This window comes from Varanus komodoensis, unplaced genomic scaffold (genome assembly GCF_004798865.1).
Source record: "Varanus komodoensis strain SLA01 unplaced genomic scaffold, ASM479886v1 scaffold16, whole genome shotgun sequence".
Lineage (NCBI taxonomy): Eukaryota > Metazoa > Chordata > Lepidosauria > Squamata > Varanidae > Varanus > Varanus komodoensis.
This window is the reverse complement of record NW_025335468.1, coordinates 16105436-16120896: the sequence shown is the minus strand read 5'-3', so window position 1 is coordinate 16120896 and position 15461 is coordinate 16105436. Positions and strand designations below refer to the sequence as shown.

General features: G+C 40.6%; 1 protein-coding gene across 4 annotated transcripts in view; it reads left to right on the top strand.

Moving 5' to 3' along the window:
- Positions 1 to 7033: 7033 nt before the first annotated feature.
- IRAG1 (inositol 1,4,5-triphosphate receptor associated 1) overlaps positions 7034 to 15461 on the top strand; it is a 93822-nt gene continuing 85394 nt past the window's right edge. For 2 of the 4 annotated variants that reach the window (XM_044426136.1, XM_044426135.1), the window contains exons 1-2: positions 7037 to 7056; positions 8620 to 8681. In XM_044426136.1, the coding sequence (XP_044282071.1) occupies positions 8658 to 8681 (24 nt within the window). In that variant the 5' untranslated portion in view covers positions 7037 to 7056; positions 8620 to 8657. Of the gene's footprint in view, positions 7057 to 8619; positions 8682 to 15461 lie in introns of all 4 variants that reach the window. The other 2 variants (XM_044426137.1, XM_044426134.1) reach the window with 2 other exon arrangements.

The following is a 15461-nucleotide window of genomic DNA, read 5'->3' as shown; positions in this document are numbered from 1 at the left end:
GTAACCAGGCATTGATTATTGTTATGTGCCATCAATTCATCTCTGCCTTATGGCAACCCTATGAATGAATGCCCCCAAAATGTCCTGTAGTTGATAGCCTCATTTTAGCTCTTGTAAAGTCAAGGCTGTGGCTCCCTTTATGGAAACGACCCTCTTATGGTGATGGGGGCGGGGAAAAGTCCTGAAGGGTGGCTACTGAGCAGCGGTGGTAGCCGATGGCAAAGCTGACAGAGGATCTTTCATGGACAGCAATGTTCAAGCTAGCTTGGTTAGTACTGCACAGAAGAAGGCAATGGTAAACCACTTCTGCATCTCCTTACCTTGGCAACCCTATGATGAAACAGTCCAGAATAAGGCAAGAGTTAGTGGCAGACCATGAGGTGCCTACATTAGAAGGCATGTGACCATCTACTGGGGAAGAGCAAAGGACAAGTGTGAAGAGTGTTGTCACTAATGATGCAAGTAGATCAAAAGAGAATTCTAGTGGCTGACATGCACAGGGGCAAAAGGAAAGTTTGATGCTGCACAACTGTTGGAATATGAAATGTAAAAAGCATGGATCCAGGCAAACTAGAAACTGTGAAGCAAGAAGTTGAATGTTTAAACATTGCAATATGTGGTGAGAGTAAACGAAAATGAAGTGGAGTGAGACATTTTCAGTCAGACCAGCACAAAGTGATTTATTCTGTAAATGACAAACTCAAAAGCAACAGAGTGGCTCTAATGCTGAGGCAAGATGTAGAACAAGCAGTGAGGGGCTACAATGCAAAATCAAATCTCTATCAGAATTTGTGGAAAACCTATGAACATAACCATTATTTATGTCTGTACTCCAACAACAGTTGAAGAAAGAGAACATGAACTTCTTTGCAGGTGTCCAAGAGGAAATTGATAACACACCAAAAGGAAGACATGCAGATCATCAAGAGGACTGGAATGCAAAAGCAGGAAAAGAAGCAGAATCCAATGTTGTAGGAGAATCTGGACCAGGGATCAGAAGTGAAGGAGAATTACTCATCAAATTCTGTGAAGCCAAAATCTCTTTATTGCATGTATCTACTTCAGGCAACTAATCAGATGACTGTACTCAGAGACATCACCCGATTGCCATCTAGAAATCAACTGAATTACATAATTGGAAGCAAGAGATGGAGAAGTCATGTTCTCACTGCCAAGACAAGACTGGGAGCAGATTGCAGGAGTGACAATGAACTGCTAACAGAAAAAATCAGAGTACAGCTGACAAAGATCATTAGCAGAAGCATAATGCCAAAATACAACTTCAATAACATTCCTGAGAAAGTTAAAGGCCATATAAAAACAAATATGCATTACTGAACTCAGTTGACCATGAGTTAGAAGATCTGTGGAAAGAAACCAGAGACATAATTTAGGGAAAAAGGTGAAAAGACATTTCCCATAGCAATACAATAGAAAAGGCATAGCTGAATGACAGAAAATTTGCCCAGTTAACAAGGACATGCAAGAAGCACAAGATGACAATAGGTCAGAATCTTGAATGCAACTTTTCAGCAACTATCATGCAGCAACAGAAGAACTATTACAATGATCAGTGCAAAGAAATAGAAGAGAGCAATAAAAGACAAAGAGACCTTTTCCAGAAGATCTAAGAAATCAGAGGAATTCAAAACTATTAGGAATACTGAGAAACCAACAGGGAACATTCTATCCAACGAAAGTAAAATAAGGAGAAGGTGGGAGCAATATATGGAAGAAATATACAAAAGAGATGAAAGTATGACATATTCCTTCAAAAAAGAATGCTGTGAGGAAGACCATCAATATTAGAAAGTGAAGTGAAAGAACTGTTCCAAGCAGCAGAGACTAAATTGGTCCAAATCCTAAAAAGAATATGCCCAAAAGTCTGGAAAGTAAAACAAGTACCCTCTGACTGGAAATGTTCGATATACATTCTGAAAGGGAAGAGGCATTCAAGATTATATTGCATATATATGTTGGCTACTGGAGCACACTAAAGAATTTCAAAAGAAAATCAGTTTATGATTTATAGACCACAGCAATGCTTTTGATGGTGTAGATCAGTGGTTTTCAACCAAGGGTCCGCAGAACGGCCGGTCTGTGAAAGAGCATCTAGCTCACCAGGACCAATGCAGGCTAGCTGTGCTCTGGCTGCCGATTCCCCGCCTCTTCCTCAGCCAAAGAGGAAGCTCAGTCAGTGCTAGCTGAGAGCCCATCGCTCCTGGTCACCCTCTGGATGAGGCCCCAAAGGCCTTTCCCTTTTTCTGGGAAGGGAGATGCTGAGGTGGAGATGTGCTGAGGGTTTTTCTCAGCCAGTCTGGGCTGGTGTGTAAGGGGATTTGAGTGGGTGGAGTTCACTGTATTTCTGTATTTAACATTATAAGTAGTATTGTATTAAGCAACTTTGTTTAATTTTGTATTGCTCTGCTGTTAATATTGCATTTGTATTTGCTATGAGCATAGTATTGCATTTATGTTCATTTTGTATTTTGTTATTATAAAGTTTTGATCAAGTATTCTTGAAAAGGAGCAACAGCAGATTTTTCAGGAGCCTTATTTGAATTACATATTGCTCTCTAAAAATTTCAGTTGCATTTGATTACATTTAATTTCAATATTTTATTCTTTTATTAGCATTTTTACTGCTTGGTTTCTGGTTATTTTAGAGAATTTTCTCTTTTTTTGTACTATATTTAAAAACTAATACACAAAATACTATGTGTATGTATATGTATATATATGTGTGTGTGTGTGTGTGTATAATGCTTTTTGTTTCTGCCTCAGTGGTCCCCAAAATGATTTTCCTATTTTTGCCGGTCCCCAGCTGTAAAAAAACCCCACTGGTGTAGATCACAAGAGGCTATGAATGGTCCTAAAACAAACAATGCTGTGGCTCAGCATTTGATTGTCCTGATGTGTATATTCTGTATTGTAGACAAAAATCTACTCTTAGGACAGAATATGGAAAAATAGAATGGTTTCCTATAGGCAAAGGCATCATACAAAGGTGTATTTCATCTTACTATCCATTCAATTCATACACAGAATATATCATAAAGTAAGCTGGATTAGGATGAGAGGAAGCAGGAGTGAACATTGGTAGAAGGTACATCACTAATGTAAGATATGCAGATTCCATATTGAATTGAAACGAACTCATGATGAAAGGGAAAGTGCAAAAGCAGGATTGTAGCTGGACATTAAGGAAGCAAAAATCATTAGTACAGCTGAATTTACTGTCAACAAAATGAACTGAAATTGTGAAAGATTGTATGTATCTTAGGTCCAGTCATCAGTTCAAACAGAGACTGCAGCCAAGAAATTAGAAAAAAACTGAAACTAGAAAGGGGAGCAGTGAAGGAACTAGGACAGATCAAGAGTCAAGACATTTCACTGGCAATCAAGGCCAAGATCATCCACAGTATTTATTGCCAGTCACTATGTATGGGTGTGAAAGTTGCACAGTGAAGAAAGCTGCCAGGAGAAAAAAAAATGATGCATCAAAAAGATGGTAGTGGAGGAGAACATTGCAAATACCTCAGACTGACAGACGAATAAGTGGGCTGTAGATCAAATCAAGCCAGAACATTCCCTGGAGATGCATAAATGACAAAAAATGAAGCTGTTGTACTTCATGAGAAGCAAAACTCACTGGAGAAAGCAGTAATGCTAGGGAAAGTAGAAGGCAAAAGAAGAGGAAGGACAGCTATGAGATGTACTGATTCCTTAAAGGAAGGCACAAATCATGAGTTTACAAGAATTGGGCAAGCCGGTCTAGAACAGCACATTTTAGACAGCATTCATCCATATGGTCACCATAAGTTGGAAACAACAGCATACAACAAGAAAAACATTAAGCATATATAGAGGATATTGTAATGTACCATGCATTAGCCTGTTCTTGAAGGTCATTTCCTTTCCTTCCTTTCCTTTCCTTAGGTTGCAGTTGTAACAGAAAATGCTGCTTTTGTTTCGTGGCAATAAGGGATAGTTGGAGCATATTATATTTCTGCTTCATTCATCACAATGAACTGTATTAATTTGGAGTTAAAGAGCATAGACAACTTTCAGTGTAAAACAGTAAAAAGTTTCCCATGTAGCCATCTGAGAGGAATGGTTTAATTTGGAGTCCTGCACTGAGCAGGGGGTTGGATCTGATGGCCACCTTGGCCCCTTCCAGCTCTACTATTTTATGATCCTAATAAAATCAAGAGAACACCATTCTAAATACCAGTCATCAGTTTACAGATAGGGGCATACCAAATATTTGTAGAATAAGTGTTTTCCACATGTGAAAAAAACTTTTAATGGAGCTCAAAACATTCTATTAAAATTCCCTGCCAAAATACAACCCTTTGAACTGGCTTTTTGTTGAATTGGATGCTCTTTGATACCAAATTTTGTTGTTCAGATTAGTCTTCTTTCTAGAAACGCTGAATTTTTCACAGCCAGATATAGCTATGTGATGCTAACTGGTTTTAGGAAAAAGACCAAGTTTTGAGCAGGACTGATTGTGGGACTGCAAAGTAGCCTTCTCTCTGGGAGTACTGCCACCTAAATGACATGTATCAGGGAGGAATATTTTTGATCCCACAGAGCTGCACCCTAGCCAAAACTGAGCTTCTTTTGCAAGGGGAAATGTTAATGAAAAGTACCTCCCAACATTTTGGCATAGCCCAACACAGAGATATTCTTGATAGCTGTCCCCAAGCCATAATTTGTCCATGTCTGAATGTCTTCCAGAGGAAGTATGATGACTCTCCAATTTGGCTAGTATTTAATCAGCTTCATTTGTACAGATGCATCCATTACTAATCCAGACTGAACTGATGGAATACAAATTTACATAAAACAATATATTTATGCAGAATATCTTAGGGAAAACATGGGCAAGCTAAATTTAAGTAAACCTGAGAGGAAGCCAGAATTTTTACCAGGGGAGGGGGCTATTGTTCTGATTTAGCCAAAATTACATTGAGTTGAGTTTTTCTGTCATAAAGGGTAGCTATCATTCAAAGAACTTTGGAATTTTTATTTGTTAGCAAAGAACGTAAACTTTCAGTAAGTAACAAAAATAGGAAGGGGAAAGGACACTAACAATAGCACAGAGATATTCCTGCCATCCAGGAACATCTAATCTATGTATACATTTCAGTTTCTTGAGAAAGATTGTGTCATTATCTGAGTTATGCTTAGTGTTTAGAAACTTGGATCTTTCTTGAACAATGTGCAAACTTAAAATTGGAAAGAAATCCTTGTTCTAAATATAACCAGGAGGTGGGTTTATGAAACCAAGTTGAATGGAGGTGATAGTGCACAGAATGAAAAGGGCACATTTTAAAGTCATCCAGATTTTGTTTTCCTCAGAGTGAAATGCAAGTATTAGGGCCAAAGTTGAGGAAGTTTTACATAGCTCCAAATCTAGAACTCTGCGTGAAAAGATTTTGCAAAACTGGGCCTTCTTTTTCACTGCACAGTTTGGTGTTCTGAGTTGAAATGCATGCATGGAGTTGTTCATAATATACCAATGAATGAGGAGTCACTTCCATGCCAAAGAGATCCACAAGCCCATTGGCACTTCTGTAATCAAAGAATTTCTAGAGCAGGATAGCACTCTGCTACAAGGTTTTTTAACAACATGTGTTAAACTGTGTGGCAATTAATGAAATAAGGCAATTCTATATGAACAAAAGTTAGGCAGTTGGAACGTTCAATTAAATGCTCATAAGGAACTTTGGCTGTTAGTCTTAATTTCTTCCCTTTCTCTTTTATAGCTTTAATGGTGACATTCATGAAGCAGAAGTATTAACTGAAACAAGTAAATGTGTGGAAAAAAGGACACTTGAAGCAGAAATTCAAGCTTCCTCTGACTATGTAATGAATCATGATAATTGCTGCTTTGTGAGGGCAAACATGGATACTTCCAAAGACAACACTGCAGCTAATTTAAAGAAAACATTTTTGCAAAATGAAGATGCTGCTTCATTAAACAGCAAGATGCTAACAGAAACTGATCAAATGTTGGTACTATGTCAGACCTGGAAAACATTATTAGAAAAGAAAAAAGGTTGGCATCTAGAAGAAAGTTTGGAAGCCATGCTGGAAATTTCTGAGACTCTGGCAAAAGACAAAAATGCTGTGCTAGATGAAAGAAAGGAACTACATAAGCAGGTTTTAGAGTATACAAGTCAGTCTGACCAAAAAAAAGGAAACCTGGTTCCTGCAGAAAAAATGAAAGAATTGGTTTTTAGAATTCTGAAAGATTTCTATGAAAGAATATCAGAATGCCATGCAACAAACCTATATGTTCAACAGGTTATTAAAGCACTTCTTCTGCGGATTTCTGAAGGTGAAGACAGCTTTATGTTTCAGAAATATGCAAAAGATCATTTTAAAATGGGGGAATGCACACTAAGCTTCACACAGGTAATGCATCAAGTACAAATGTTTCATTTGAAACTTGATATCCATTAAGGTTGTGATCTGAAAAAAACCCTTTATCTATGTTTACTGTCAGACCAATATTCTCAATTTGCATCATCTTCATAGCATTCAACAGTTAGGATGTGGGAAGGACAAATTGGTTAGTTTAATTTTACAAATTGGGAAAGCAGCCTGTTAGTTGTGCTTGCTTCTGCTGGGCATGGCAGCCTTTCCCAACCTGCAAAAGCCCAGTTTGAGATTAATACAGAACACAGAGTTAATTTAATAGATGGCACCAATAGGTCTCTGTTTAGACTAAAAGTAGGGTTGTTTTTTCAACTTTTTTTTTTGAAAAAAAAAAGGGTTGTTTTAGGGTTGTTTTTACAACTTTTTCTTTCTTTTTTAGTTGGGCTTCTCCTTTCCATAGGATATAAATCCCACCATCTCTGCTAGGAGTTTTAATATTCATAACCAAAAATATGTGTGTTCAGTCTGCAGAATCAAAGAACTGTGAGGACTTCAGCTGTGAGGATATTAGAAGCATAACATTTGCTGGAATGGAAAATAAGCTATCCCATTGTTTTTCAATGGCTCAGCAATGCTCAACACATCAAGAGGATGATAAAGTGGATGGTAGGAGAAAACATTCCCCAGAAAAAAACTAAAAGATGGTGTCATTCCCTCCACCCCAACACACAACACATTGGATCTGGCTAGTCAGGCTGTGTAGTGCAGCAGGGATACTCTCCCCCCATGTGATATCTTTCTTTACTAAGGAAGCATGGATCAGTCAAGCGGAAAGCTATCTGACTTCCCCATCAAAGATTGTTTCACTAAGGTCTCTTTCAAATTGCAAGGCTTTTTTGCATTCACCTGGAAAGTTATATGCATTTGTTATGCATTTTTAGTGTTTGTATGTTTGTGTGCATTTTTCAGTTGTGCACCTTTTTCCTCATTAGCTGAAGGGTGATTGCATGCATTTTTAATGTACCTTTTAAAAATATTTTCCAAATATATGCATTTTGGAGGGGGGCTGATTTGTGCAGATTTCTGGTGGCAAATTGTGCTAAGTCCACGTTTTGTTGCAGAAGGTACAAAGTAAATAAATTCTGGTCTTAAGCCAGTTACAATATTTAGGGAATTGTAGCACTATGAGTGCTACAATTGTCTGTGTTCTCTGAAAACTAGCAGATAGGGTTCCTTTGGAGAAGCCAATGCATTTCAAGCATTGTAATATTCATTTATATTGTCTTGTAGATGGTCCATTCTGTGTGCACCAAAGCATAATGACTTCTGAGATTTTCCTTGAAAGTGGTGTTGTACAGGGAGCAACTGTTAAGGCACCTGGAGACTAGCCAAGATTTGATTGACTGCATGCTTCCTGTGACACACCAAGTGTTACTGGCTTCCATGCTTATCAGCTCACTTGCTAACAGCTCACTAACTAACAGTCCAATTCCTTTCCTAGCAACTAATGCACAGACCTAGAACTTGCCTGGTTTTCTCTTGTTTTTCCCTGCTGCTGTTTCTTTTTCGCCCTGTCTTGGTCCACTGTCTTCCATCTCCTCACCTGTTCTGCTCCCTCACTCTGTCAAACTGGATGGATTCTGGAGCCCTGTTTCTTGCCACTCAGCTTGCTAGGCATTCTTCCCTCTTCACCCCGTTGTTTTGCCTGCAGCATTTGGTTAAGACTGTGTCCCATTTCCATGTATTTTTTATTCCCCTACCAGCCAAACTATCTTGCCCTTTCTGCATCTTCACCTGTGACCAATAGTTTGCTACTGACTCATCGCATTAGCTCTACCAATTTCCAATGGGCAGCTGCTTGGCATTTTCACCTATTATATTGGGTGTCAACTGGCGTATTCAGTATCACCAGTTTTCTTAGGATATGTGAATGCAGCAGCTCCATGGACAGCACTCTTGATTATGTAAATATCAGTTGTTGAGTAGGAAGATAATTAAAACTGTTGCTAGGTACCATCAGATTGGATGGGTTATAGTTGCCAGGCTATTGTTGCCTAAGCAGGAGAAAGGTAAATGCCAAATCTATACATTTGTACGCATCACAGGCAAGGCTAGCATGGCAGTGGCACTGTTTCTACAAAGTTTCCTTGTTTTTAGCATTTATCATGCAGTTCAAATATATTGCTTAACATCTCTAATTGCATTGTTCTGTTCTCTTGGTATGAGCAGATGACAAATACTCTGTGCAAGAAGAACTCGCATTCGATATGAAAAATGGAAAAGCCAGTAAGGTAAGAAACAGATTGTGAAAACCTTTGGGGATTTTATGTTTGAAATTAATCTAAACATACTCGTGTAAGCAAATACGAAGTCTCCAAATTTTCCAGGAAGGAACAATCTGCATCTGCAGGGTTACTTGCAGGGTTACTTATAACTTCATATTGCAACCATTTATTAGTATAGTAATTTTTGCTATATCTTAGAGAATTTCTTATTGTTGACAGTTAAGAGAAAGGTTCAGTCATACCCTGAGCTGCAAGCAACAATTTAACAACAGCAAGAAAACTGTACTGAAGTCTTCCATTGCATTCTTGTAGTGAAAGCCTATATTCTGCTATAGCTCATCAGTGCCCCCTTGCACATCTGGCATATAGGCAGCATGTCAGGAAGACTAAACAGGCCAGATGTTAACATTAGTTCCCCAATAAGCATTTGCACTATAAGCTCTCTCTTGCATGGACCAGGTTTAGCCAACATGCCATGGCCCATTATGGGTTGTGAACATGGGTTCTACAGTGGGTTCTACAGTGAACATGGCACCAGGATACATATCCAGCTCCAACTTGGACGGTGTGACATTATGCAAACCCAGCAAGAGTGGGTAATGTGAGGGTTGTTTAACTTTTATACAACCCACGTTCATCTGTGACAACCCCCGGATAAGAATTGCATATTCAAAATGGTGCCTACTGCACACAGTGCAGCTTCTTTGTGGGTTAAAAAAACATGGTGGCTGTTTTGTCTTGTGAACAGCCCCTATACATTTGGCCAATTGGAACCAGTCTGGTCTTTTGTAATTCAAGAGCCTTTAACGAGCGTAAGGAGATTACAGCCATGATGTATGTTTCTGATTTTCTGTCTATAGTACTGATATTTGAAATAGAGAGAATTCCACTGATGGACAAAATAGTCTCTACAAAGAAACTAACTTCACTGATCTCAAATTCCCATAACTCAGTGAAGTCTTCCTGAACAATCTCTAATCAAGATTCACTGGGTTCAAGATTCCTTTCCTCCTTCCCTCCCTCTTTACACACACATAGATCATCTACTCTGTAATAAACCCTATAAATTCTCTAACAAGTTCCTGTTCAAAGAATTAAAAAGGACTAGCTTAGAATTACTTTATTGATTGTTCTATTCAGAATTTTTCTTTGTGGTTCCCTTTGATCATTCTTCCTTTTTATAAACTTCTTTTTTATATCTAGATACTTGTCTGCATTTTGTTTAAAAGGAAATGTCTCATTAAAACAGATGCATAGTCAAAGCAAAGCCTTTGTGTTCTTAGGATTTTCACTTGTTCCCCACCCTGCTGCTCATGCTGCTGGGTTGTCGTCGTCTTGTTTCCAACAGCAGGATTTGAAGTGCTTAGAACTTCCAAGAGGCTAGATAGACAAGGGTGTGTCAGGATTCATGGCAGGCCATCATAATTACTTTTTGGGTAATTATGTCAAGAAGGGTTCTGTCAACAGGGAAAGCCATTCCTGCCACAAATGTACATGCACTACCAGATCCGTTACAAATTCCTGACAGGTGATAGGATGAGTTTTTGAAGAGTTGTATGAGACATTCCAAATGAGAAAAATGCCCTGAATCAAATGCCTGCAAGTGTTTTGAAATTGGAATACACACAGGATGTGTGCATGTGTCTCTCTTGTATTTGGTCAGGGCTGAAAAGTAGCAAAGATGCAAGTGGGGGATGGACTGATTGTGATCCAGCTTGCTGAACTCTGCTTCAGATTCCAGTGATGAATGTGAAAGAGTGAGGTAGACTTCAGGAACATTTCCAGTAGAGCATTTAGTGTTGTAGCGCCCACCCTTTGGGATGCTTTACCGCTGGTGTTAGAGAGGGCCCCAGTTTTCTGATGTTGGCATGCTTCTTAAAACTCCTCTCTTCACATAAGCTTTTCCTGAAGGGACACTGGCAGATTGGAATAGATCTATAGGGATATCACTTGTGCAGAGCATAACGATTGCATTCTCTTAAAACTCAGGGTCAGAAATCACTACAACTGACAGAGCTTGCAGAAACTTTAGTGTGTTGAAAAAACGTGCCTCTGAGATTTTGACAGTTGGTAGCTATTTGGAACAGCTGTTGACACAATGGTGGCACGGCAAGGAGCTTGATTTTTCAGTGCAAAGGGAATTTATCATTCTTCCGGAGTGGAACAGATCTTTTTATCCTGCTCTCGACAGTTTTGGGAAGTAGCCAAGCATCACTCATTGGGATATGCACTGTTGCCAAGGAAAGCTGAAGGAGGAACTTTGGGAAGGAGACACAGCAGCCCCAACAAGCAGTAGAAACCACCCCAAAACTCAAAAGGACCACCCCACAACGCAGACTACAAATCCCAAGAGCCTAGCACTATAGTTCCTGCTAGGGATGTGTGAGGAATCTGTTTGGGGGTGGAAATCTGTCAGATTCCCTGGGCTTGGCTCCCTGGATTCCAGTCTGCCTTGCAGTGGCCAGAGGCTGAGTTCCTGGTGAGCACTCCCAGCATTTGCAGCTGCGCTCACCAGGAATTGCCTCCCCCATTTTCAGCAGCAGGCAGAGAAGTTGTTGGTTGCTGTGAATGGCATCTGCCAGGCACCATTTGCTTGTACTTCTGCATCTGCCTCTGGCAGCATGGGAGGATGGGGAAGGTTGCCAGTTGATCAACTGGGGGTCCATGAGCATCTGTGGACTTCCTCTTGGCTCAACTCATGTTGCAGGACTGGGCTGAGCATAAGTTAGCAGATTTTGAAGGAATGGATTTCAAAAGGGTTTATTCTAACCCTAGTTCCTGCAAATAGACCTAAAGCACAGACAGGTGAGGTTGTTTGTTTTCACTGTGGAAGAAGGGACATCATAAAATGGCACCTAATGACAGAAAGGTAACCAGATTCCTTCTCAGTATCCAGTTCTTCCTTCTGCACCTGGTAATCCCAGTACAATTCTAGCCTCCCAGCAGCCAGGTTTTTACCCTCAACCTGCCTTGGTGTGTGCTAGTCTCATTGATCCCAAGGCTGCTCTAGCCAGTCATCAGGTAGAATCTATTCTCAATAGAGAAATGCAAAGAGACACCAGTGCAGGCATAACCAGTGCCCATAAAGATTTATTTCCTCCAATCTTGCAAACACCAGGAGAAACCTGGCTTTTAAGGGTGCAAACTTCATGCTACCTCTTACAAAAATTAGACTAAGCTAGCCTATCAAAGCTGGGAAGGGACTTAAAGTAGGTGTCCACAAGGAGCTGCAAATGTCATTCCTCATTGCTAACGATCTGGTGCAGCATGTGACTTTGCTTGCTATTATCATTCACGTTTTATCTTGAACAATGGCAATAGTTTTTTTCACAATGGATATTCCTGTGTGGTACCAGCACAGACCATTCCAGTGGTCATCTTGCAGAGCAGCAGAGTGTATTGGACTGCACCCTTGGCCTTCCATGCATTCCTGAACTGTAAGCAGTACATGCAGCAATAACAGAGGAAGACAGTTGGCAAGTGTGTATAAGGGAATTAATCTATTCATTCCCCCCCCTACACACACACACACACTTTGCTGCCTCTGTGCAGTGGAGTGAGGGGTTGCTCCTGAAGCAGAAAAAGGTGGTATGGAGGATTGCTTGAGGTGTTACAGTTTGGCTCCCCCCGCCCCTCCATTCCACAATTCTGTGGTTTTGCAGGATTGAATTTTATCCCTTTTCCATGCAGTGGGCTGCTCATTTGGCTCCAGCTACTGTGACCTTCAGTTCTCCCCCACCCCAATGTTAGTTGCCTATGTTCTAGCTAAGTAGCCAACACTGGTGGTTTGCTGAAATAACTAATGGGTAGGAAATGACTAACCATGACTAACCATGTGGGAGACAGGTGTATGCGGGAAATAATATATAGTGGAAACCTTCATGTTTGGGAGCCATTAAAATTGTTGTTAGTCGCGAAGTCGTGTCCAACACATCACAACCCCATGGACAACACTCATCCAGGCCTTCCTATCCTCCACCATCCCCCGGAGTCCACCTAAGCTTATACCGACTGCTTCAGTGACTCCATCTAGCCACCTCATTCTCTGCTGTTCCCTTCTTCTTTTGCCATCTATTGTTCCCAGCATTAGACTCTTCTCCAGGGAGTCCTTCCTTCTCATTAGGTGGCCAAAGTATTTGTGTTTCATCTTCAGTATCTGGCCTTCTAAAGAGCAGTCAAGGTTGATCTCCTCTAGGACTGACCGGTTTGATCATCTTGCAGTCCAAGGGACTCGCAGGAGTCTCCTCCAGCACCACAATTCAAAGGCCTCAATCCTTTTGCATTCAGCCTTCCTTATGGTCCAGCTTTCACAGCCATACATTGCAACTGGGAAAACCATAGCCTTGACTATACGCACTTTTGTTGGCAGGGTGATGCCTCTGCTTTTTAGTATGCTGTCTAGATTTGCCCTAGCTTTCCTCCCCAGGAGCAAGTGTCTTTTAATTTCTTGGCTGCAGTCCCCGTCTGCAGTGATCTTGGAGCCCAGGAAAATAAAATCTGTCACTACCTCCATTTCTTCCCCATCAATTTGCCAGGAAGTGAGAGGACCGGATGCCATGATCTTAGTTTTCTTAATGTTGAGTTTCAAGCCAACTTTTGTGCTCTCCTCCTTCACCTGCATCAAGAGGCTCTTTAGTTCCTCTTCACTTTCTGCCATAAGAGTGATATCATCTGCATATCTGAGGTTGTTGATATTTCTCCCAGCAATCTTAATTCCAACTGGTGATTCATATAGGCCCGCCTTTCTCATGATGTGGTCTGCTTATAAGTTAAATAGACAGGGCGACAGTATACAGCCTTGCCGAACTCCTTTCTCAATTTTGAACCAATCAGTGGTTTTGTGTCCAGTTCTCACTGTTGCTTCTTGACCTGCATATAGGTTTCTCAAGAGACAAATAGGATGGTCTGGTACTCCCATCTCTTTAAGAATTTGCCACAATTTGTTGTGATCCACACAATCAAAGGCTTTAGCATAGTCAATGAAGCAGAAGTCGATGTTTTTCTGGAACTCCCTAGCTTTCTCCATGATCCAGCGTATGTTGGCAATTTGATCTCTAGTTCCTCTCCCTCTTCGAAATCCTTCCTGTACTTCTGGTAGTTCTCAGTCCACATACTGCTGGAGCCTAGCTTGTAGGATTTTGAGCATAACTTTGCTAGCATGTGAAATGAGTGCAATGGTGCAGTAGTTTGAACATTCTTGGGCATTGCCCTTCTTTGGGATCGGAATGTAAACTGACCTTTTCCAATCCTGTGGCCACTGTTGAGTTTTGAGATTTGCTGGCATATTGAGTGTAGCACTTTTACTGCATCGTCTTTTAGGATTTTGAATAGCTCAGCTGGAATTCTGTCACCTCCACTAGCTTTGTTGTTGCTCAGACTTCCTAAGACCCATTTGACTTCACATTCCAGGATGTCTGGCTCATGGTCAGTGACCACCCCATCGTGGTTATCAGGGACGTTAAGCTCTTTCTTGTATAGTTCTTCTGTGTGATCTTGCCACCTCTTCTTAATCTCTTCTGCCTCTGTTAGATCCATGCCATTTTGCTCCTTTATCATGCCCATCTTTGCATGAAATGTTCCCTTCATATCTCCAATTTTCTTGAAAAGATCTCTGGTCCTCTCTATTCTATTGTTTTCTTCTATTTCTTTGCACTGTTCATTTAAGAAGGCATTCTTCTCTCTTCTCGCTATTCTCTGGAAGTCTGCATTCAATTGGGTGTATCTTTCTCTTTCTCCCTTGCCTTTCGCTTCCCTTCTTTCCTCAGCTATTTGTAAAGCTTCCTCAGACAGCCATTTTGCTTTCTTGCATTTCTTTTTCTTTGGGATGGTTTTAGTTGCTGCCTCTTGTACAATGTTGCGAACCTCTGTCCATAGTTCTTCAGGCACTCTGTCTATCAGATCTAATTCCTTAAATCTATTTGTCACCTCTGGTGTATATTCATCAGGGATATGATTTAGGTCATACCTGAGTGGCCTAGTGCTTTTCCCTACTTTCTTCAACTTAAGCCTAAACTTTGCAACCAGAAGCTCATGATCTGAGCCACGGTCAGCTCCTGGTTTAGTTTTTACTGACTGTATAGAGCTTCTCCATCTCTGGCTGCAGAGCACATAGTCAATCTGATTTCTGTGTTGGCCGTCTGGTGATGTTCATGTGTAGAGTCGTCTCTTGGGTTGTTGGAAAAGAGTGTTTGCTATGACCATCATATTCTCTTGACAAAATTCTGCCAGCCTGTACCCAGCTTCTTTTTGTACTCCAAGGGCAAACTTGCCTGTTATCTTTTGGCTTCCTACTTTAGCATTCCAATCCCCCATGATGATAAGGACATCATTTTTTGGAGTTAATTCTAGAAGGTGTTGTAGGCCTTCATAGAACCAGTCAACTTCAGTCTCTTCAGCACCAGTGGCTGGGGCATAGACTTGGACTATTGTGATGTTGAATGGTTTGCTTTGAATTCGAACTGAGATCATTCTGTCATTTTGGAGATTGTATCCCAGTACTGCTTTTCCTACTCTTTTATTGACTATGAAGGCTACTCCATTTCTTCTGAGGGATTCTTGCCCACAGTAGTATACCTGATGGACATCTGAATTAAATTCACCCATTCCTGTCCATTTTAGTTCACTGCTCCTAAGATGTCGATGTTCAGTCTTGTCATCTCTTGTTTGACCACATCCAGCTTGCCTTGATTCATGGATCTTGCATTCCAGGTTCCTATGGAGTATAGATCTTTGCAGCATCGGACTCTCCTCTCACCACCAGATACATCTGCAACTGAGTGTCCTTTC